The 22,887-nt window shown below is 36.9% G+C and overlaps 1 protein-coding gene across 9 annotated transcripts in view; it reads right to left on the bottom strand.

Annotated features, from left to right (window-relative positions):
* Positions 1–22,887, bottom strand: part of PLD5 (phospholipase D family member 5) — a 185,785-nt gene that overhangs the window by 67,684 nt on the left and 95,214 nt on the right. For 5 of the 9 annotated variants that reach the window (XM_074537247.1, XM_074537248.1, XM_014268972.3 and 2 more), the window contains 2 exons: positions 10,973–11,141; positions 2,857–2,971 (listed from right to left, as the gene is read on the bottom strand). In XM_074537247.1, coding sequence (XP_074393348.1) covers positions 2,857–2,971; positions 10,973–11,141 — 284 coding nt within the window. Of the gene's footprint in view, positions 1–2,856; positions 2,972–10,235; positions 10,258–10,972; positions 11,142–22,887 lie in introns of those variants that run through there. The other 4 variants (XM_074537249.1, XM_074537250.1, XM_074537251.1 and 1 more) reach the window with 3 other exon arrangements.

Below are 22,887 nucleotides of genomic sequence, written 5' to 3' on the forward strand. Positions count from 1 at the left end.
GGTACATCCATGGGCAGCAGCCAAATTATCCCTCATCCTAGCCCTAGGAATCAGTCTGCACCACATGAGGGCACAGCCCAGGCATTCTGATCACTCAGCCTGCTGAAAGGAAAGGCAAGACTCTTCCACCGTCTTCATGCAATACAATTCTCTCTCATATCCAGTAGAACAGCTTGGAGACAGTCTGACTTGTGCATACAATCTGCCTTGGAAAGAAGAGCCAAACCCATGCCCACCTAGCAAGGTGAAGGCAGACCCAGAAAGGATGAAATTCCCAGTGTCCCACGGGCTGTGTATGTGCTTTCTGTCCATGCTACTGCCCATGGCTCAGGTGTAAAGCATGTTTGCTGCTTAGGATCAAATCAGAGTCCTTTATCATGCGATGAACCCCAGAGCAGGGCTTGGTCTCTCTGCTGCCCAATTCAGACTGACACCACAAGTCAGGGTTTGGGTCTCCTCAGACAAATGTATTCTGGTTCTCCATCCTGAGATGCTTCACAACTTGGCTGAGCTACTGATTTGTTTACTGCTTTCTTCACCAAGAGAGGAATGAATCTGTTAAAAAGGGTGCATGGCATATTTTAAAGACAAACCTGACCAGCTAGCTGCAGGAAAAAAAATTACTTGTCTTCACGGATATAAGTCCAAGTGACAATGCACAGCTCCCTTTCAATGATCAGTTCTGACAGATTTCTGAGGATGCAGGTGGCCAGCCCCTCACAAGCAAAAAGACTAATAATATTAGTAGATAGGCTTTCCAGGATAGCATAGCAAAGATTAATGTTATCTGGGTTTTTTTAAGCCAGCCACATACTTAGCTTCTATTTGACACAAACAGGACCATAAGCTGCTCATACAAGGTCTACTCATTTCAACATAAAATTAATACAAGTAAATCTGACTGAATTTAAAACTAACTTCTTTCTTTTCAGGAATGCAAAACCAAAGAAAGATTTATCTAACTTCCATGGAGATAAAAACCAAACAACAGACCTGAATGAGTAAAATAACTGCAACAGAGCTGGCAATCACCTTGTCATAACCAAGACATTCTAATAAAAATATCAGGGCAGAAAGTAGCAGACCAAAACATGGGATGAGAAAAAAATCAATAGTGGGAAAATCTAGAACTTGTAATATTGATGTCTGAGAAAGGCCAATAGCAAACAATGATATATACAACTCCAGAGTTCAAAGATGATGACAACAAAACTCATAAAAAATACCAGCAACTTTCTCCAATCCTTTGTAGCTTAGAGCACAAATATATTGATAATTTATTTTAAATACTGTAAGATTTCCTGTCTCAGAAATCTAAAAAAGGCATAAGGGAAACTAAAGCTAGTAAAATTGTAAAAGCCTGTGTTCTGGGGCTTTTTTTTAACCTCACAGGTTAGATTAATTCCCACATAAATAGAAGGAAGTGTTAAAACATTTCTCCTCCTTTTCTAGCTAAAAATTTCTCCTCATCTTTTTTTGAAAGGGGATAATTTTTGGTATTGGGTATTTTTAATAAATGGTACTTAAAATATCTGCCAGTACATCGATATGAATGTACAGGCCTACCTCTGCTATCCTCTGACTCATAGGAATTTGGGATATTAGAATCACATGGAAAAGAAACAACTTTTCAAAAGATAATTTCATTGACATTGATATTGAAATACCAATTTCTTTTGAACATATCAGAAAAAGACATTCCACACATATCTGACAAAGTATTTGATATATTCTTACTGGTTATCAAAGAATCAATATCTCTTTTGGTTATGTAGCAGAAATCATCAAATCCCTGGAACAGGTAGTGTTATGAAATTATGAGGATCTATAATTATTAACTATTTAATTAATTTTAAGTTTATTAAATTTAAATAACATGTCAATCTTGATTAAAAGCCAATTTCCCTGAGAGATAAGGACTTCCACTAGTAATATTCTTTTACTTGTGCAGTGAGCAGATTACAAGGAATTTAAACAAATATAGATTGATTTTTGTGGAAAGAGGGTACCCTTTATTCTTCACCATGAACAGTCATGTTATGTTAGGATGCTACTACACATAACAACTCCTTTGCCTAATTAAATGCTTTAGAGTTTCCTTTGTGATCCATAAGGTATCTTCGTCAAAAATGATCACCATCAAAACACATACATTCTTTTTGATCTTTGAAAAGTGGATCTTATCCTTAAAATCATTATTTTATCAGATATAGATAACTAAGAGGAGAAATGTGTATGAGATTGCTAGAACTCCTAAGAGAGACTAATTTCTTTCAGCAATTCTTGAATTCTCTTTACTATTTTTCCACGCAGTTTTACACAAAGCAAGTTCATTCATGCAGTGTCAATGTGCAATCCCACTGTGGATAGGGGGTTTTGAGCCTCAAAATTACAATCAGGAAAGCAGAGACCAAAGAAATATACATAGCAAAAAGAACCTTGTCAGCTGGGTTAATTTGACCAATGGTCTATTTTCCAGTGCTTCAGGATCATCAGTACCATACACGTGTTGTTTTGTTAATTTACTTTGCTGTTGCTCGAGAGAGGAAAAGTATCTTGTCCCACAAGGTATTAGCCCAGACTCTCAGGTTATGTTTCCTACTGTTAAAATGGCTACAGGGAATTTAAACACCTCTCTAATGCACTGCCTTTTTATTCGCTTGGGACCTGCACACATCAGCTACAGTGACAGTTTCAGACTTCTGACATCTGTGAACCAGAGAAAGCTGAAGGATTACAGGGTCGTAGTGCAGTACCAGTAGTGTGCATTTTATGCACCATCCAAGTCTGCATTTTAAACAGCAGGAACATCACGCAGCAGCCAATGGCAGAACGACATAAGGACCTTGGTCTTACCCTTTGCTTTCAAGTCGTTTAATACCTTGGATTCCACGGGCAGTTTATCGCTCACGAGCTTTATCTCAATATTTCGGGACGCCAGTTCCAGCAGCTTTTCAAAAAGACGCTGACCCTGGGAAGGACATTAAAGGAAGGCAGAAGCCTTTAGACACAGAATTGATCAAACTGTATATCAACCAATTAAAAAAGCTCGCTAAAACAAAAACATTATAAACAACATCTGAGTAACTGTGTTCCGAGATATGATTAAACCTACTCTAAAGCTTTGCAACTCAAATTTCATTTTCTTGGAGAAATACTGTTCTGAAGGCCAATAAGATTTCTTAGTTTTCCCAGATTGTGCAATATTGACAAGGTGACACGTGTCAGGCAGAAAATGAAGTGTCCAGGGGTTTTATGCTGCATAAGGACATTTTGACATTAACTTTCTCTAGGAAAACAGTTTATTACATTTTTTCTGTATTGAGTGATATTTTTTCCAGTGGTTCTAATCACAGTACAACACATTCCCAAGTAGCTGCATGCTCATCTTCAGATGAGTTACACCAAGATGGAACATAATTATATGTAGGTATTTTATGTGTATTTAATTTTTATGCTGCTGTAAATTTTTACTATTTAAACCCTATCTCTAACACAGAACAAGAAAAGGAAAGCCATACTGAGCTGGATACATGTCAAAACACAAATTTCATATGAAAAATAAAATTTTTATTCACCACGTTTTTACATATTGAAGGAAGAAACAAGAAGTAAAACTTCTGATTGCATTGCAATTTCAGGTTGAATATTTTAAATTAAATAAAAAAATTGAGTAACATAAACATTAGTAGACCATGTGAAGAATAAACTCCTGTGTTGTTTACTACAACTACAACCAGAGCTCACTTCCTTGGTGCTATTCTAACCTAGTACTGCAGACACCATGTTCAATTAGCAGCCCAATACAGAAAGACTTTGGGCTTATGCACCTGACAAAATGCCTGCCCTACCTACACAGTTCACTTTAGATTCAATGCATTGTTTGTCCTAGGGTAAACCTAAAACAAAAAAGCAATAGCTATACATCAACTTTCAAACAAACAGGTAGAAGAAAAAGCTCTTCACAGAAACATGTAACATAATTCTCTGTACAAACTAAGAATCTTAAAATGATCCTTCCATTCAACAAAAATGAGCAAACCAAGAGCAGTTCAAGTTGATATAATATGATGCAGGATGAACCAACAAAACCTCTGACAAAAGCCCTCCCAGCACTCTAAAAACCCATTAGTAGCAGAGAGTGGAAAGCCTAGAAATTTGCCCTGTAATTGCCTAGACAGATTGATACTTTGAGCCTTGATGGGCTTTAAGCATTACACAGTCACAGAAAGTAGTGCTTCCCCTCTCTAAAGTACAGACCTATTTTCTAATGTTCACTTATTTTGAATATATGTGGCAAAATAAAAATACCCATCCCCCTAAAATATAGCTTTCTCAAAAATACCAATCAGGCAGAAGCTGCAATGGAAACAGAACTACTGTTTGTTTTACTTTTGTGATGTATGCCTGCTTGCTCACTCAAATCCATAGTACAGCTCCCTGCTCATCTCAGGGCTCACAAGAACTTTTCAGTGAACGCAATGCTACTATAGTGAAAGCATTAAAGAATAGCTAACAGAACAGAAAAACAAAAACATTCTTTGCATGAAGCTCCAAACTCTTCTTTTACTCAGATTCAGCATTTCTCAAGGTTGCCAGGTGCTTCCATATGTAAAAAATACCATCCACGATTTCAACTCACACACCCAAGAGTCCTGAGCTGCTCTGTAAGTTTAAGGAGTGGCTTTCCCTCGCATATCTCATTAAGCTAAGAAAATCCTTAATTATTACACCAGAGATTATGTTTGGTCTTTTTAAGAAGAAGCGCAGATGTTAGAGAGAATTTAAGAATTAATGAGATAAGACTGCGGAGGAGATGGATGCTCCATACAGAGTTATGCAGCTGCTCCAGCATGGTTCTGGGGGAGCAGAGGGGCACTGACTGGTGTTCCTGAGTGCCCTCGTCCCTCCAAGAGGGTTTCTCATGCAAGTGCTACTGTCTAGACTCTAATCAAATCTGGGACCAGCCATGGCTGTCCTGCTGTCTGCTCAATTTCCAACCCTTGCTTTGCCCCATCCCCCAGCTACCCCCAAGCATCAGGCTCCTGGCATGCCAGAGCTCAGCCAGCCTTTGGATATGCTTCATATGGGTTCAGCACTTCTGGTTTTCATTAGCTATATCTTTGCAAAAGTCAGCTGGGAAATTCAAGGATTAAAAGGCTTGCATTATGCATATTAACTAATAGAAATGTAAGTAGAAAAAGCTATTCAGGTTCTCTGTGTTGATTCCATTTACTAAGTAGACTGATAAACACTGTTTTTGTCTAGGTTATCAGTAAAAACTGATTTTGTCTACAAGAACAGCAGAAAACTCTGGCATACAGAAATAAACATGGAAAATGCATTCATAAATTTGTCGGAAAATTATTATCATTGTCAAAACAAATTAATGGGTTAACTGTTTTGACAAAGAAATGTTTAGAAAGTTAATATCTAAAACTGATTAAATGAATTGCTTCAGGGGATGGATCCTAATTTTATATAGGGAACTACAGTAGTTATTTTTGGATATTATTGTCACTTCTACCTGCAGGAGATTACATTCACGCATGATTTATAAAAGCTTTGATAAACAAGCCTGGACTTTCTGTATTAATTGCAGCTTGGACAAAAAAGAATCTGGCAGCACCTCCTGAATTTTCCCTGATGTAAGCAACACAGCTGTCTCCTACAGGCCGTGCTGCCTGCTGAACAGCCCATCCTATGGATTCATAGATTGCTTGGAGTGCAGCCCTGCATTCCAATGAAACCATCTCCTCTGAAAATGCATCTGTTTTCCCATCAGGGACACCACAAGCTGAATTATGGCATTTTTTTTCCAATAATGTTTATGAATGGTAAAACCCCAGATTGATTCAACATTTAAAGCATCTCTAAGTAGTGATGGTTAAAACTAGGAGAGCACTCACCACAAATATTTTGTGTTTATACAGGTACATAAAAACCACCACCTGTGACAAAATTGGAAAGAATTCCCTTTGTCTCACCTGTCACTGCATCATCCCTCAGTAGGCATTCATGCCCCCAAGGCTTAAGCTTGATGAACCAAACTATGAAAAATTCACAACTTGCTTTTAAAAGCAAGTACATACTCCACTAAATAGGGTTACTAGAAATTCTTACCACACTGCTGAAGAACCTAGACTTCTTCTCCATTAATATTAATTTGAAACTCAGTTTCTACACTTTCTGACAAGTTTACTTGCAATTTTACTGGTTTGTTCTATGAAAAGGAAAAAAGATGGGACAGAAGGTCTGAAATGTTTTGTTACTGCTGTCAGAGCATTTGAAATGCTTCTGTTGAATACAAACCCTTATGCTGTCATTCAGACCACATTCCCTTTGTGAGACAATACCAGGCTGCTGCACCACTACGTGACAGTGATCAGAAGCATTGCTATATACCCAGCTTGTGAGCACTGAGAAATAGGAGCAGCCAAGTGCTATGAAACTATGGCTACCTTATAGCAAAATCTGCATTTTAACAAACAATACCACCAGAAGTCTGCTTATCCTGATAAAATATTCTCTTACACTTTTCACTGAGTTGTTTGAAAAACATCAAAAATGACAAAATAGTAATGTAGTAAGCATTTATCACATGAAAATGTCATAAATTTATAGAATTTTCATTTATAGAATGGAGTAAGCATTTATCACATGAAAAAATTTACTTTTGCATGGTGGCTTTAAACCAACATTAATCTCAAACATCAATCCCAACTGTACCTGCCACAGAAAACTGGTGAATTAAAATAACCCCAAAGTTGTCAATACCAAAAGGTCCTGAAATTTTCCCCAAAGCAATTTATTGGCAGACTGTAGACAGGCTGACTGTAGTCCGGCTGATTTCCCTTGTCTGCTGCTGTCTCTGACACCATAGGTTCCTCATTAGAAACAAAATGGAGAGATACAAATATGAAAATGCTGCATTTCCTGAAGGACTCTCAAATTGCATTATTGTATTCTTCAGTAACATAGATTCCTACAGTTTATAAAATGCTTATCTTTTTAATGCCACAGAAAAAGCCTAGTTATCTCATAGACTTTTCTTCTGGTTTTATGTATATATTTCTACTATTTTTTCCCAAGTTTTCCCTTAATCAAGCCTCTGAGTATATTTCTAAAACATCACTAAAAGCCATAACATGCTGGCAGAAACCAATAGTGCAAATAAATCAAGAAATCCTAACTTTTACAGCTGGTATTTAATACAGAACAAAGGAACTTAAATGCTTTCCTCAATTCTTCTAACCAAACAGCAAATGCAAAGGAAAGGAATATGTTTTCATTTTAAAAACCCTCCTTTCATTGAATTTATTTTCTATGCCTCAGTCAGTACCAGGAAATGCCACCACCTGAAGAGGAGAGATGTTTATGTTAAGATAAGCTTACAGATCTCTACAGCTGATCCCATCAAATTTCCACTGGGAGCTGCTAGACTGGGAGATATCTCTTTGTATTTATTTGCATTTTTAAATCATTTTCAAGGAAGGGAACTTAAGCCCTTGCACTAACATTTGTTCTACCGAACAAATCACTTAAGCTCCTTGGGCAATGCATGTGCGAGTGACTCATGACTTCTCACCAGAGATTCATTACAAAGCTGGACAGCTGCCTTCCATGAGACAGAGTATCAGATGGATGGGGGGACTTCTCCCACCAAGCCATATGGGAGATGCACAGTAGGCTGGTGAATAAAATCAGAAGCATCTATTTTTTATGTGATACTTGTAAAAATCAGATGCAGATCTACCCCTGATCATCTTATGTTTATCCAAATATCCATCCAGGGCCAACTGTGTCATACTCATGACAATACCAATAAGCCATGATGGCATTGATTCTGATTTGTGAAAAACAAATTGAAGTTTGTGAAGAACTTGCTGGAAATCTAAAAGGTCATTCTAAATTGAAGTTTCAAAACATAAGACGACCCAGAGGAAATGAACTGCGAAAACTGTGAACTGGCATGATCTTGTATTCACCTCTCTCTTGGCATTGAAAATGAATCAAAAGCCATCCTAAAAAAAAAAGTCTCCATTTTCCTCTACTATCTCTAAACATAGATTACCACAGGAAGAGCCACATACCTACATTGCAAGAAAACCTCAATACTGCTACATGACAACTACCCTGCTATTTGAAAACACACATATTACAATACAAACTCGCCAAAATATGTGGATTTCTTCTGAATGAAAAAAGCAGCCTAGAGAGAACTCACAATTTTGCCAAGCAAATATTTGTTTATTTGACTGCTTTATCTGTTGTAGAACAGAAACACTGTCTCATCATGTGTCTGTCTTTAGAGAATCCAATTTAGCAAAACTCATCATCTCAGATGACTGAGCGCGGCTGTTGTGACCTGGACAGCTCAGTTGGCAATGAATGTTTATTTAGATTTATAACAAAAAAACACAGACAAGCAAGAGTCAAGGACACCAGGTAATATACCCACAAACAAAAATACAGAAAAATACAGCAGGAAGTTCTGCAATTTTATATATGCAAATGTATATCCAGTATACATTTGGACAAGACAGACAATATGTATACATAAAGATGACACATATATTGGCATATATATGTATGTGTGCATTCAAAGTTGCAGAATTTCCTGCTGTATTTTTCTTCAATATGTATATTGCTAATATGTGTGTGTACATGTACTCATTCATCTATGCATGGGAATACACAGATGTATATGGAGAATGTAATTAAACCTTGTAACTAACTGAGAAAAAGTAATCTAGCCAACTCTGCTTTTCTCCTTCAAAAACCCATGTCTGTTCAAGTGCTCTTGTGGAGAACCTTGCTCTCCAGTATGACTTGAATATTCATAAAATGGAAATTGCTAATTATATAGCAGGATGTGGATCCATATGGAAAATGGTTATGTCCTTAATTTCTAAAAAAAAAGACTCATTCAAGGAACAACTAGAACTAATTCACTAAGCACTCTACTACCTGGGAGTTTTGTATCTCATCCCCTTACCTTTCATAATGCTTCTGCTATGCTGGGCAAATTTCCCCAAACTCAAATTGTAAAGACTTGAGGGCATTGGAGTTATTCTTCAAACAATTACTAGATTATAGTTATTGAAACTTTTCTGAAATTTCACTTCTACTTCATTGAGTGGAGAAAGCAGATGTAATGATACAAGTTTTCTCCCTTCCTTTTCACAGAGTGAGCTTTGTGTACATTCTCTGGGACAGCAGTCTGCTAAGAAACATTGCCTCTTGGCAATTTTTTAGCAATCAGACTGGCCAATAACAATATAGTGTTTTAGCATGAATAGACAAGCTTGACGGAAAGATCTATCAGCTGTTCAGCCCATGCTGCTGTACAAATGAGAAAATGACTGGAATATTAATAGCCTTTAAACAGAAGTAATTACTCATTTTTGTAAGACTACTAGCAGGCAGAAAAAGATAGCTAGAATAGAGTATTATGAAAAATGTTTCATTTTTCTGGCTTTAACTGTGCATTTGAGGACAAAAGACCAAAAGACCAAATCCACTTCTTAGACTTCTCTCCTTCCTTTCCCTGCTGAATGGTATCTTACAGCTTCTACTTTGCAATGCGAATGTGGAAAAGGGAATGGATTTGATACTTAACTACTGGAATCCCAATTTCAATTTTGCTATTTTATATCCTCTGTTTGGGATTTGTTAGGCTCTGCCAGTTTTGAAGCAAATGACATGCTGAATTTTTTCAGACAAAATATTTTTGAAAGATTCATGCACATATCAATTCATGCACATCCTAGAAACATCTAAGGCCTTATCTCCTTGAATTCATCTGCTTGAATGACAGTACATGGAGTTGAAGCTACTTAGGCAATACATTTAAATAAAGCTTAGCTGCACAATTACATTGTGAAAAAGTCAATATTTTGATATTCCACATAAATTTATTCACAAATCACATTCCAATATTTATAAGCATTCTGAAATGTAGGATTTACATTACATTTTCTATTCATCTGCTCATCTTATATTTTCAGTACTCTAAATGGACATGCAGCAAACTTTTTCTGAAGAAAAGTTAATGTATGCTGCTCAACTGGGCTAATGTCTATTTCAAAAGAAGCAGAATATAGTTGGTCAGAATACCAGGATTTGCCTATCATCTACCAAAAGGCATTTTTCACTGCACCACATCAACAGAACTAGAAAGGAAAGCAAATAGTTTATGCCATGGTATAACAGAGTTGTTTCATTACAGTTACCTGGCTGTCATTTTAGCACCATTTCATGTCAGCTGAGTGGCTCCTTTCGGCAAACCATCTATCCAGTGGAAAAGAGGAGATACTCTCAGCCTATCCCTTCTTTGATATCTTAGTTTCACAAATGATGCTAAATGGAAACCTTTCCTGACCATATTTCTAAGAGGATTGCTCTCAAGAATGAAGTGTTTGCTGGCACAGCATCACTGCAATGCGTGTCTGCCTTTTTCACTGTGATTTATGATTTGTCATGCTGTTTTAATTGCAGAAATCTTGAACACTGCTCCCTCCCAAGACTACTTTCAAAAAGCTATGAATCATCTGATACGATATTGTTCTTTGTAAGTGTAATTCTACCCATCTGTCTGGAGAATTAATTCACATGCTTGCATTTTATTTAATCAGTAGCACCAAATAGAAAATATTTGTATAGACGTATGAATATTATCAAATAGGTAGATGTGCTAATATAGATACAACTTGACAGCTTTCTTAAGGTTACACAATGTCTTTCTTTCCTAAGATGGAAGTGCTGTAAGTGTATGTTGAATGTTATCTATCCAAGCACATCACTGCTCTTAGAAATTTTGTATTGGCAGGAAAATCCCCATAAGAAAATTATTTTTAGACTACCCAGACAAATAGTTCTGCTACACGGAAGGGTTTTAGTTCTGTAAAATTAAGTTTGACAACAAGAACAGACTGTTAAGGTCCCACTCTTTTGTTAGGCTAGAACATACCTGGCATGCTGATGGATGACTGTGATTGAGGTCCCACTGGGAAGACACTATGTCAACAGACTTTTCAGCCATATTAAGCAAATTCATCCAGCCTTGGAAAAGAGACAAATGGGATGGTGCACTGTCTGAATAGTTGATCCCTTCAGGAATATTTTCCACGAGAGCAACCCTGAGAATAGATAAGGAAAAAATAACCACTTAACAAAAGCACTTTTCTTTATTAGAAGGCTCCAAATTGTAAAGAACTTCAGATTTTGGGCCTGGGGTTCAACATCTGCTCCCAGAGGCTCTCAGCAGTTTGCCACCCTGTAACTCTCTCTGAAGCATCTGGCTGTCATGCTCCACACCTCCCAGAACAATGAAATGTAGAAGTGACCTACTGCGAATGCAGCAAAGCCAATCAAGCTTTCAAAGCTCTGCAGAATTAGCTTACACAGGGAAAAGGTAGTAAGTGGGAACCAGTCCTTAAGGTGAGCATGGGATGAATGAAACCATCTCCTCTTACTTTGCCACTCTTATCTCTGAATATATTTTCTTCTCTCTAAGGAATTTGACAAAACGGACACTCCCTGGCATTCTCTTAGGTCTGCTTTTACAGCTGACATTTTATTACATGGACATCTCTAAATATGAATTCTCCCTTTCCAACTGCTCTAAACTACCCGATTTTTCTGCTTTTGTTTATCTGTGTAAGGCTCTAACTGGGACCCAGTGGTTAAAAAAAGAATTATGACCTTTTAGTTTCTTGCTCTTTTTGGAAAGCTCTTTGATCTTACTGTGTACAGTATTCAAAACATTTTCAAATTAGAGTACCCAAATTCATATGGATACAATCACACCCAGGAAGCCAAACAAGCATTGTAGCAAACAGCTCAAAACATGCTCCTCTGCTTCAGGAGAATGAAATGATGCGTTTCATTCAGCACCTCACTGCTAGATTTCCTTAAATGGCAGAAGGTAAAGCTTCTTTCTATACTCAGTAGAGGAATTTTAAAATTAAATAAAGTCAAACAAGTTCTTCAATTTTGTCTTTAGGTAAAGAGAATAAATTTTCATATAAATGCCTCCAACATCTGCCACTTCTACTGTGAATGATACAAACCAGATGTAGGAAAGCTGTAATAGGAACTCAGAGAACACTCCTCTCTTATATACAAGTACATCAAGCATTTCCACACTGGTTTTGTACTTGTCAATAGTGTTAATTATCAACTCGAGTAATATGAATATAATTTGTAAACTTTAAGTAAATCATTATTACAAAATTCCAGGGTAAAAAAGATTTGTACATATTTTGACTCTCAGATTAGTGCAGTATATACTATTAATTCAGCTCATCCTAAAGTGTTCACATGGAAACTTTTAGAGCTATTTCAAAATATCAAGCACATTTGTAAAGTGAACCCATTAAAAGACTGAAGATTGATACTCTGAAGCAATGTGAAGAAAACCCAGCAAGAATTGTGATAAAGCAAACCCATGGTCATTATCACACTCAATTTCCTGGCCTGGCAAAAAATCCCAGACCCAAAAATTCCAAACCAGAACAGACACAGCTCCTCCTGTATGTTCTCCTACCCCTCCAAATCTGTCAACAACGTAGGTATCACTAAGCTGCAATTACCAATGACACTCTCCACAACTAACTTTGAACACACTATTCCATTTATTAACATTTAACTTAGCTACATTGCAGTAATGGAGTTGGAAATCAGCAAACAAGCTGGAAAATGTTAAAAAACACAACCAGATTTTTAAATGTCTTTAAAGAATATTTTATTCTAAAACATTCCACCTACCTTGTTTACAAACCTTCTGAAATAACTAGTCCTCCAAAAATTAAGTGCCCTTTTTAAAACAATTAAAAATAAACTATTTTACTCTAACACCTTAGGTCTAAGCTAACTTTTGCCAAAAATCCTGTTATAGAACGTCATAAAACTTTGGTTAGATCCCTTGAAAGCCTAGCTTGTTCTTTTTTAATAGTTCGAATTACAAATCATATCGCAGCTCTTAGCATGCTCATGTTTCCAGAACTTCTTTATGGAGAGTTGTAGGATGGCCACCTTCAAAGAGCAAGAAATTGAAGCTGAGACTACAAGGACATGAAACCACCCTCATAATCCAGTTGCAAACATCAGAAATGAATGCACCTCTTTCTGAAATCTTCCATCCCCAACTCAATCACATCTAGATACAGTAAAGAGTTATTCTGAATATGCCTCAAATACATTCTTAATAACAAATAATTTCTAAAAAATTATGTCAAATGCAGCTCAGATTTAGCTAGAATTTAAAAGTGTGCATCACTCCCTTGAACAAGTAGTGACCAAAGTTTCCCAACATTAGAATATTGCCTGACATACACAAGCATTTTCTAGTGGAACCCACACAAATCAATTACACAGGAGCCCGCAAAACAACTGATAGGACTGAATCTGTCACAGTCATTTCCAGTGGTTTTAAGCAGTGTTTCCTACAGGCTGAACTGAACTTGTGTCTCACTGGAAAACATTAGCTTGACTTTCACTTCTCCTGTCTCTTTCTCTGGCAAGTTGAGAGCCCCCAAAAACCTAACCCTGCCTCAGAAGGGCTAAGATGATCTGGAGGTCATGTCCTTGTCAAAGGAGGGCCAATGCCAGCAGGTAGATCAGGACATTATCCAGTCAGGTTTTTGCATATTTCCAATATCTTTAAACCAAAAACTCATCATATCTGAGATGACAGACCTGACCCAGCCAAACACATACATGTTTATTTCTGACTTCACATTACTTAGGTGTGCATTAAGCTATAATGAAGGAAGAGTTGTGGGTCATTGCTGTTCACATACATTTTATTACAGACACCATCAAGATATTCATAAAAGTTTGGCTCTTCCTCATGGGTTAAAACTTTTTACTTTTTCAAAGAAAGTAGCAAGGAAAATTTACTGGGCAATAAGGAATTCAACTCCTCCTAAAAGGACCCTTGCCAAAGACAAGGTGCCTCTTGGCAAGGAAATTTGTCCTGACTACTGAAATAAACTTGCTCTTCACTGGGAGAACATCTCCCAACTTCTAAATCTGCGTAGCATTCACTAGGCTATGAGATCAGCACTAAATAACACAAATGACTGCACAGCTCTGCTATTGTATAATTCGAGTTTGGTTGTCCATTAGATGCCAAATGCATTCCAGTTAACAAAACTGCTATTCAGAACAGACACTATCTGGTAATATTTTTCCTACTCTTACGTTTTACCAAATAGCAAGTGCAGGGAAATGGTCACAGCACCAAGCCTGAGTCCAAGAAGGGCTTGGACAATGTTCTCAGGAACATTATGCGATTCCTGGGATGTCCTGTGCAGAGCCAGGAGCTGGACTCAATGTTCCTGATGGGGCCTTTCCAACTGATCATATTCTATGATTCTACTTTGCATTCTTTAGCAAAAATGAAAGAAAAAAAAAAGAAAAAGACATTTTATCTAGCTAGGGCACTAGTTAAAGTATTCTTTTCAGAGTGTAGATTTCTCATTAATAATGAATTGATTCTGCCATAAACTTCCAATATTAAAACCCAATACCAAGCTCAGAAGTAATACAAAAAGCCAAGCAGCAAGATTTTATACTAAGTGATCTTGCCTTTATAATATTCTCCTTTTGTTTGGCACAATAGCAAAGTTCCAGTGCTTAGTCAAGATGAGTTTCAGTAAAACTTCTGTGCAAAAATTTGAGTTTGCAAGCCCCAATCCCATCAATAAAAGCTAAATTTAGCTTTCAGTTTTGTTCCAATATGACCCACAAAGAGGTTCTTCAAATGTGGTATTACAAAAACTTCCAGGAGAGAAGGTCACTCACAGACCTTGAGGAAAGTTAGACATAGTGACATAATTTATTGCAAAAATGGCATATTAACGAAGCAAAACACAAATGTACCATGGTGATTAAAACAGATTTTTGCTATCCTCAAAATCATTAGCAGATAACCTTATACTCGTCGAATGAAGATGCCCTTCCCCTCTCTGATTCCCTGATGCTCTATTTCATCTGGCAATGCCAACATAGGCTTGTGTCTTCAGTTTTACAGCTGAATATCCTCAAAACTACCTCACACAGACTGAGAATGTTACCCAATTTCTGTGAAGCTGGACAGAGAGAAAAGGGTCAGAGAGAGATCCAAGCTCCTCTCAGCTTACAGAAATGGGGCAATAGAATGGTATTTAATGCCTACCACAGAACAGACCATGACCTCAATAATAAGACTCTTCTGAGCTCAGCTATGGCTTGCATTTAGCAATTCCAAGTGAATTCTATACTTGGTTAAGGATTCTTGTTCATCTTTGACAGTTCTTTGGTCAGAAAGCAAGAAGGTTTGTTACTGATGTCACACCAATTTGCTCCTCAGAAGGAAACAGGGGTTCTTAATTTAGCACATGGGTTAATTAAAGTAGAGAGAGCTAGGACAGTGAAAATATATGTCTGTCTCTTGAAAAAATCTGGGGCTATTCACAGAAATTTATAGCCCTGTCAGAAAATTTAGCTCTGAAAATTCACTAGTATAAATGAAATACTTTTTTATGGTTCACACCATATTAAAACAACAAACTCTGGAACATTACTCATTCTGGTTTATCTCAATCCACAGTCATCCACTAAAGAAAACCCAGGTCATATGCACTCAAGCATCTCTACATCTGAATTTACTAACCACTAAAGGGAAGAAACTTGGTAAGGAAACACTGCAATGATTTGTACGAGGCAATAAAGAAACAAAAGATGAAAAAAGGCTTTGACATAAGGCTGCTCTATTTCAGACAAGGGAGACAAAAAAAAAAAAGAGAAGATAATTGAGAAAGGTGTGTGAGTTCTGCCCCTACACTATAGTCCTATTCAAAGATACCCTTTTGTGACCCCTTATTCTTTCTTTCTTAACCCAGAAGCCCTGGAATCACCATCCCCTGGCCTGAAGGACCACATCTACTCACAGAGTTCCAGTTCCACTTATAACACCAGAATCTTAATGTTTATTGCAAACCTATCATCTTTCTCTTTTTCAATTAAAGCTTTAATCATGTCTCTTTCAAACACTCCACATCCTTCTTCATCACTTCTACCACTCTTCATCCCTTCTACCACTCTTCCCCCTCAGATTTAATCATTAGCTGTCATCCTGGCTAAGATCACCTTCTCTCCCAACCACAGCTCTAGCGCTTGATTCTGAGAGATTAAGAAATGCCCTTCTACACAAGGTACAGTTACAATTTCAGAAACATGTGAACAAACACTGTTTTCTGGGTTCACAGAGAAAATATCTGAAAAAAATAGGAAGAGTATAGCACAACTGTATTTGGATACTCTACTTAAAGACAGTGGTAATGATTTGGAAGATCAAGTGCAATAAGTCTGCTTTGAGATCAGAACTGAAGCATAAAGGTATCCAGTATATTTGGATAATTACATGGTATATGCAGTAAAGTAAAATCAAACTGTGCATTGCATGTAATATTTACTTTGTAATTAATTAGATCTAATTCTTCCAATATGGGAAGTTACAAAATATGCTATCACATACTTATGCTATGAATTTCAATTTTAAATAAAACATGCTTGACCCATTATAAGGAATTCAAGACAGAACACCAGAGCTAAAAGTGAAATGCAAAGCTGCTAAGATAGAATTTACAATGGGCTGTGAGCTCAAACTCAGTGCTCAAAAGCACCTGGACTATTAGCAAATGAGAACAAATCACAAGTTCTGCAACAGTCCTCTGACACTGACAGTCTCAACTGGTGAGGCACGTGTGTGTGTGTGTTTGTGCATGTTTGTATGTGTGCAGTGCCTGAGCACATGCACACTATGAAAACTCTTTGATGGCATTTACTTGTCTGCTTTTTGAATTTTAGTCATGAAGACCTTGATGTCCAGAGATAAAATCTTGGGATGATGAATGCTTGGTTCAAGATTATTTTCGAATTAGATCTGAGGTGAATGATGATAAATTCAGGTTTATGATATTACATTAAGTATATTTTTCTGCAGACATGCAAGGTGAAAAGTTTCATTTGAACATTTCCAAGTATGTGGTAGAGCAGACTAGAGTGATGTTTAAATTGAAAGGCTCTGCTGCCTCAAGCCGAAGAGGACACACTGCTTCTGGGTTTCTGCTCTCTGTCACAGGAACCAGTCAGTGACTCCTCACTCACACTGCTCCTGTGGGTTAGCGTGGCACCAGGGCACCCTGACATAAGAAAGGGTCCCAGCACCTTACACCACAAAAGTGACTGGACTCAGAAGACACAGGCTTGATCCTCTTAAACATGCAGCTGCAGAAAGTGGCTGTGGCACAAGAGTGAGAATAAAAAGCCTTGCCAACTTCAAGTATTCACTGAAGTCCAGCCTAAGCACACCAGTTAATTCCTGTAATTAGATGTTATACTTTCCCCTTCTACAGCTGCCTCTTCTTTGCACTTAGCTTCTTTCTTTTCTTACTGGTCCACAGAAGCAATTGAAGTATGATAACTGTATTTCAAATCATATTTTAACTTCTCACCACTTAGGCCTTTTTATATTGTTTGTAATCAACTTGAAGATCACTCTGTTACCGCTGTGCCCACATAATTGTTTTTGTGCCCACTCATCACGATGTCTGGAAGACAAATACAGCATGTGGACACGCACAGCACATCCATTAATCCTGGCGGATTTCATGTCCCGCATTCTCGCTTGATACTATATAGAAAATAAGATTTTCAGTCAGCACTTATGTCAGTGGAACAATATTGGTTTTTACCACTTAAAGATTAGATTCAATTCTGTAGCTCTATAGAACAAATAACTAGAAGCACTCCTGGAACATCTCTTCTCTTTGTATTGTCCCATGGATGTGCAAAAAGGATGATACCCTCCCTCTGATACCATCATCTTCAGAAGAATGCACCAATAATAAAATCCTTCTGTGATGAATAACACAGTAGCTGTGTTGTAACACACCGTAAGCACAAAAGATTTAAAAGAAAAATCCACTATACAAATTCACCAGTCATCTAAGGTTTAAAAACCTGTGAATGATTTCTAATTAAACACATTTTAGGTGATAAAATGAAGATTTCACAGTTGCATTTCAGATGCAGCTTTCAGTTCCCAAAGGCAAAACTGCGTGCAAAAGAGGGAAAGAATTGACCAGATGTTTCACAATGTCACTTCACCCTACTGGGGACAGTATTTCCCTGGAGTCAAAGCAAATCTGAACCTTAGCTGATCTAGCCTGCCAAAATAATTTTAACACTGGAACCAAGATAGCAGTCATATACAGTATCAAATGAAAAAGGAGCACAAGAAAGAATGAATAGCAAACATTAAAGGCCTTCACTTATTTTACTGACATGACTGATACTTGCCTCAGTTCAAAAAAACATATAAATAAAGTACAACAGAGCCTTAAGTAGCCTTAGGACTTTTCATACGGTTTGTGCAGACTTAGGACTTCTTGTGAATTATGTAGAACAGTCCACTCAATACTTATCTTTTTCCTACACTTTTACATATCCAGGTGCATACCAAAATAATCCTTACCAATTGCCCCTTGCTCTCTAAATGTTGACACAAAGATGTTGAAATACAATTGTTGTAAAAGAAGTTTTTTCACAGGTCCTGAAAATACAAATCTCAGAAAAATTTATCCTCTTTTATACCTTCTTTAACCATTTATATATATACAGATCAAACAGATAAAGACCTAGTATGTCAGAACATATAAATATTTAATGGAATAATTATAAATATTGCATTGTTTATGGCTTGGATAGAATTTTTTTTACACCAGCTAAGGAAAATTACATTATGAAGCTGAGCAGCCAAGCCATCAAAACAGAAGCAGCCATAGCTACATTTAATAAAGAGAAGTGTAAAAATATAATAAAGCTAAAGCCTATATCATAGAGATCTATTGTTGATCTTAAATTTCAATTCTCTATATAAATTAATGAAGAATAATATTACTTAATACCTGAAATTAAAAACAGATTAACCACAGACTTAGTTAAGGCTGGTTTAACTGGAAAACCACTACACTATTCCAACACTATGTTTTATTGTCCCAGCTTTCCCATCTTCACCTATGAGAATCAGTGCCTCATCCCATGAGGGAAGAATTACTTGTTACAGTGATAACTAGTGCTGCAATAGTGACAACTACATTTGAATTTCTAAAACACAGAATGGATTTCCATTTTAGGAAACATTCAGATGTTGCATCTAATAATTTAACTTCAGGTGAATCTTGCAGGAACTGATGAGCACTTGATCGTTACTGTCTAAATCCAGCCTGTGTTGGCAGTTCTTGAAGCCCCATTGTGCTGTTTCATCAGTAATCAGAGCTGAAGCATACCACAACTTTCATACTTACCTAAAAGTTCAGCACAAAGATAAGCACATTTACTAAACACCATAATGAAAAGTGGAATGTTTGATAAGGCCACAAGAAATGTCAAAAAGACATTATTTGAACCAAACTGGCACAGTCATTGTCACACTTTCCCCATGTTCTGATGGAATTTAACCTTTCAAAATTCATCAAACCAATGGAAAAGGCAGCATACACCAGATTTCACTTTTCATGCTATTCTTTGGTTGCTGTCAGAGCTTTGATTTGCACCCTTTTAAAATGGAATAATGCCTATATTTTAATCAGAAAAAAAATTTCTTAAGGTTCAAGTAAATTTTGTGTTCAAACAAATCTTATTTCACAATCTCATGTTTGAGTTACACAAATCTTTTTTTCAAATGAAACTCCAAGGCACTTTTATACCATAGAAAGCAATAGTATCTCTAGACACTAATCATTCATTTCAGAGCATGCTGTAGCTGAATTTCACATACAAGAAGGCACAATACAGAGGTCAAATACTGCAGTGCTCTGCTCATGGCTCTCTTTATGCACAACAGATATAAGCCTTGGGGATATGTGTGAAATCTATTTAATGGACACAGACTAAGAACAGAAACTGCCATCTGTTCCTCGTATATATTTGGGCTTTCTGTAAGACGCTTCCATTAGTCTATTGTTAGGCTATGACGAATCATGACAAGAAGCTCTAAAACTTGTCTGTGATACACCCCTGTCCTCATCATGTCTAAAATGTGCTACAAAACTCTTCAGCACCCTATCACGTGCCAGAACAACTTCCTTTCAGACTGGGATTTCACAATAGTGTTTAAAAACAACAGAGGGAAAACAGCTTGCATTTTGGTCTTATTAAAAAAATGCATCACCAATGAAGGCTGTCATATCAATTTTGGATATGACTGAAATTTATGTGGGGTCACAACAGCACTTCAGGAGCTCAGATCTGCTCTATCAAACTTCAAGTAGCTTAACCAGCTTCTCTATGACTATTTCATTCTTTAGCTCCCAGATTTCTCATCAATTCCCTCATTTTTGTCCCCAGATGCTTATTCATTCCAGCTCCTTGTGGAGCACTTTCTGAGAGGGAACAAAGGCAATTTCTCTCATGGTTATCCTTCATTGTGATGATGTTTTATAAAATGAAATTTAAACTTTGTTGGTAAGTGCTCAAAATGCATCCCTTTGAATGAACTGTTCATTCTTGTGAGATTTTTTTTCTTCTTATTCTTGAGAAAAGAAATGCTGGGAGGAAGTCAGAATGGAATCAGCAAAGTCCTTTTGTGGGGATCATTTGGTTTTCTAAAGACAATAGGTCTACTGTTGTATTTTTTTCCTGGGCATTCCCTGCATTCAAAAAGCTTGCTCCAACCATGTGCCAGCTTTATTTTTTCCACCATCTTTTGCTCTAGATGTGGCCTGTTTTGAGCTCTATCACTCTCATGGCTCCTTCTCTCCTTGCCTCCCTCTTCTGTGTATTAAACCCTAGATGACCTCTGTTGTTTTTGCTCCATCTAGTTAGTCTTCCTCTCAATAAATTTCTTCAAAATTATTTAATTGGCAGAAAACATAATACTGTCACTAAATCTCCAGAACAGATCTGTGCATTCTATTCTGTTTCTCCACCATATCTGATTTGTAGACTGAAAGCTCTTATTAGTGGCACTTCTTTTTACTCAAGCAGTAGTGACAAAGTAGGATGAGTTTTTTGGCAAATTCCTAAGAATTACTACATTAGAAAGAAGCAGCAAGGGCCTCTGAAAAACTCTGCTTACAATAAACATTACCCAGGGACATGCTTTTAAGTACTGCTACCTAAATGGTCATCATTCAATTCTTTACATAAGATACTTCACACAAGTTTAATCTGGCTTACTGTTTTGGATGACAGGTTTTTGAGTATGGGTTTTTCTTTCATTTTGTTTTTTTTTTAAGGAGGTTTGCAGATAACCTGGCAGCTTTCTAATTACAAGAAGCACAGTAGTAACAACTAAGACTTCTAATTACTATTTCTAATGATAACTCTTTGGAAGTTTCCTGCAACTTTCCTTTAGTTGTAGCAAATACAAAATCAAATACATCACTTTAAAAATGGAACCTGTGGAACGTGTGTAGGACCTGAAGAAGTTATTCCAAATTCAAATGGAGAAGATTTCCTGGGTGACCAAGTCTCTCTCCTTGCTATTTCGGGCAATGTTTCATATGCTTTCATTCTTAAATTATCACAGAATCACAGAATATTCTGAGTTGTTAGGGACCCACAAGGACCATCAAGTGCAACACTTTAAGTGAATGGCCTCTACAGGGATTGACTCCATGACCTTGGCATGCAGATAAGAAAAAGATAATAGGACAAGCAAGAGTTTTTACCACTGCTTGTCACACTGGAATATTTTTATCTTGCTGCTTTCCTAGGCAGAAACCTACCTCATTTGATATCCTTTTACCTCCTCTAGCTTCTATCCTCAATAACTGAGATCCCACTCTGTATTTCTCTCTCCTGTTCTATTTTCAAAGATAACAATAATTTCGCTTTTTAGCTTTCACCCTGCACAGCCAAGTGCTTTTAGCATCTTTCTCATTAAAGCAACTTTCCACTTCTAAAACCTTCTCCTACTAAGCCCGAATTCAACCTTCTTGATTACTGATGGTCACTTACACACAATATTCCAGATTAAAACTTATTGATGCCTTTCAAAATGGCATTAAATACTTGGCACTTTTCTTGCCAGATATAAATAGCATTGCATCTACCTCTAAGCAATCCTATCTACTTTTATTACAGTTTCCCTAAGGAATTGTTTCCCTTAGGCAGCATAAAGATGTAAAATCAACTAAAATGTCAGATGGACTACTTCTTGGGAGTCACAAAAATTGAACTGTTAACCAAAGTGGTACTTATATCCCCATGAGAAACCAAAAGATGTATTTTCAAATTCAACAATTTGAATTAAGTGTTTTTCTATTCTCAGTATGACGAAAGGGCATTTTTTTGATATAATGCCTTCAGAAAAAAAATTATTTGTTGTTCAAATTTAATTCTAATGATCTCTGTAGGGAAATGTATCTTTAGGAGGCTCTACAGTCAGCTGCCATTTCCTGCTTCTGCATGACTGCTGTAGTTTGTAAAGTTCAAAGAGAAAAATAAAGTAAAAAGATACCAAGACTAAAGAAGTAAACAAACTAAAAGCCAGATGATACTGAGATGTGTAACAGGAATAAGAAAAAAAATCTTTCTACAACCCTGTTTTAAAACTGTAAGCAACATGTTCCAATAAAACAGCTGACTCTTGAAGTAGCTTTTTCTCCAAGTTGCTTCTGAGAATGTTTATTATTATTTTCATCTAATTCAAGATCAGACTAACCTCAGAACTTCAAGATTGATAAACTCCACAAAATATGAAACAGGAGACATGTTGTTAAGCAGGGACAACAAAAAGAAGGTAAAAATACAGACAATCTGTGAAGAACTATTTTGAGGTGTTAACCCAGTCCATGCAATAAGAAATTGCATGATGGGATCTGCAGGAAA

Source organism: Zonotrichia albicollis, chromosome 3, assembly GCF_047830755.1.
Source record: "Zonotrichia albicollis isolate bZonAlb1 chromosome 3, bZonAlb1.hap1, whole genome shotgun sequence".
Lineage (NCBI taxonomy): Eukaryota > Metazoa > Chordata > Aves > Passeriformes > Passerellidae > Zonotrichia > Zonotrichia albicollis.